This window comes from Egretta garzetta, unplaced genomic scaffold (assembly GCF_000687185.1).
Source record: "Egretta garzetta isolate BGI_Z169 unplaced genomic scaffold, ASM68718v1 scaffold381, whole genome shotgun sequence".
Lineage (NCBI taxonomy): Eukaryota > Metazoa > Chordata > Aves > Pelecaniformes > Ardeidae > Egretta > Egretta garzetta.
Window position 1 is genome coordinate 55,937 of NW_009258483.1, and position 822 is coordinate 56,758.

An 822-nucleotide genomic window follows, 5' to 3' on the forward strand; every position below is an offset into this window, starting at 1 on the left:
AGCTTGGGGGCTGCATACCCCCCGGGTGGGGGGGCAAAATCCCGACATAAGCCTTTCCCCATCCATTCCCTACAGCTTGGTGCGATGCCACAGCGGTGGCAGCAGTCTGGCAGCACAGTGCGCCCTGGTACTCGGCTTGCCCCGGCTCCTCCCCAGGCTGGGAGCCCCGGCCTCCCCACCTGACAGCAGCCCAGGGCCAGCAGCAGCCGGGACAGGAAAAGCAAGGGGCTGCAGAGAAGCTGGTCGAGGGGTTGAGAGGTCCTTGCTCTGCCCCCACTGCTGCAGGGGTTGGCACCGGTGGCTCAGGAAGGGCTCAGCACACCAGTGTGGGCACCAGTGACCGCCCCGCTCCCCCCACCCCAAGGGTAGGTGATGGTGCCTGCGTCTGACACCTCCAGCCCCTCACCACTGGGGCTTCTGGCATTGCTGCCTTCCCTGCGTGGGTGCTGCCGTCAGGTTCCTCTTTCCTCCTCTCCTGTTGCGGGCGTGAGGTCTCCTTTGCCAGCGGAACAGCGCTGGTGTTTGCAGCCCGGCCTCCATGGGGGTCAGCAGCCGCAGAGCCATGACACAGGGACACACCGCGTTGCCCAACGCCAGCGTGGGGCAAAAGTCCCTCGTGTGCCCACTGTGGTGTGCCACAGCCCCAGCAGATGCACGCGCTTGCATGCCGGGCACCCTCCAGCTGGTGCCCGTGGCCCAGCATGGTGGAGGGTCCCCCAAAGCTTGGCCCAGCTGAGGGCAAGGTGCCAGGGCAGGGGAACGTGGCACTGGGAGCCGGTTGGGCACAGCAGGGTGAGGGGAGGGGGTGACGCGGAGCTGGGT

At 67.3% G+C, this 822-nt stretch overlaps 1 protein-coding gene across 1 annotated transcript in view; it reads left to right on the plus strand.

Annotated features, from left to right (window-relative positions):
- Positions 1-664: 664 nt before the first annotated feature.
- GCGR (glucagon receptor) overlaps positions 665-822 on the plus strand; it is a 7,945-nt gene continuing 7,787 nt past the window's right edge. The window contains exon 1 of the mRNA XM_035900035.1: positions 665-704. Within this exon, the coding sequence (XP_035755928.1) occupies positions 665-704 (40 nt within the window). The remainder of the gene's footprint in view (positions 705-822) is intronic.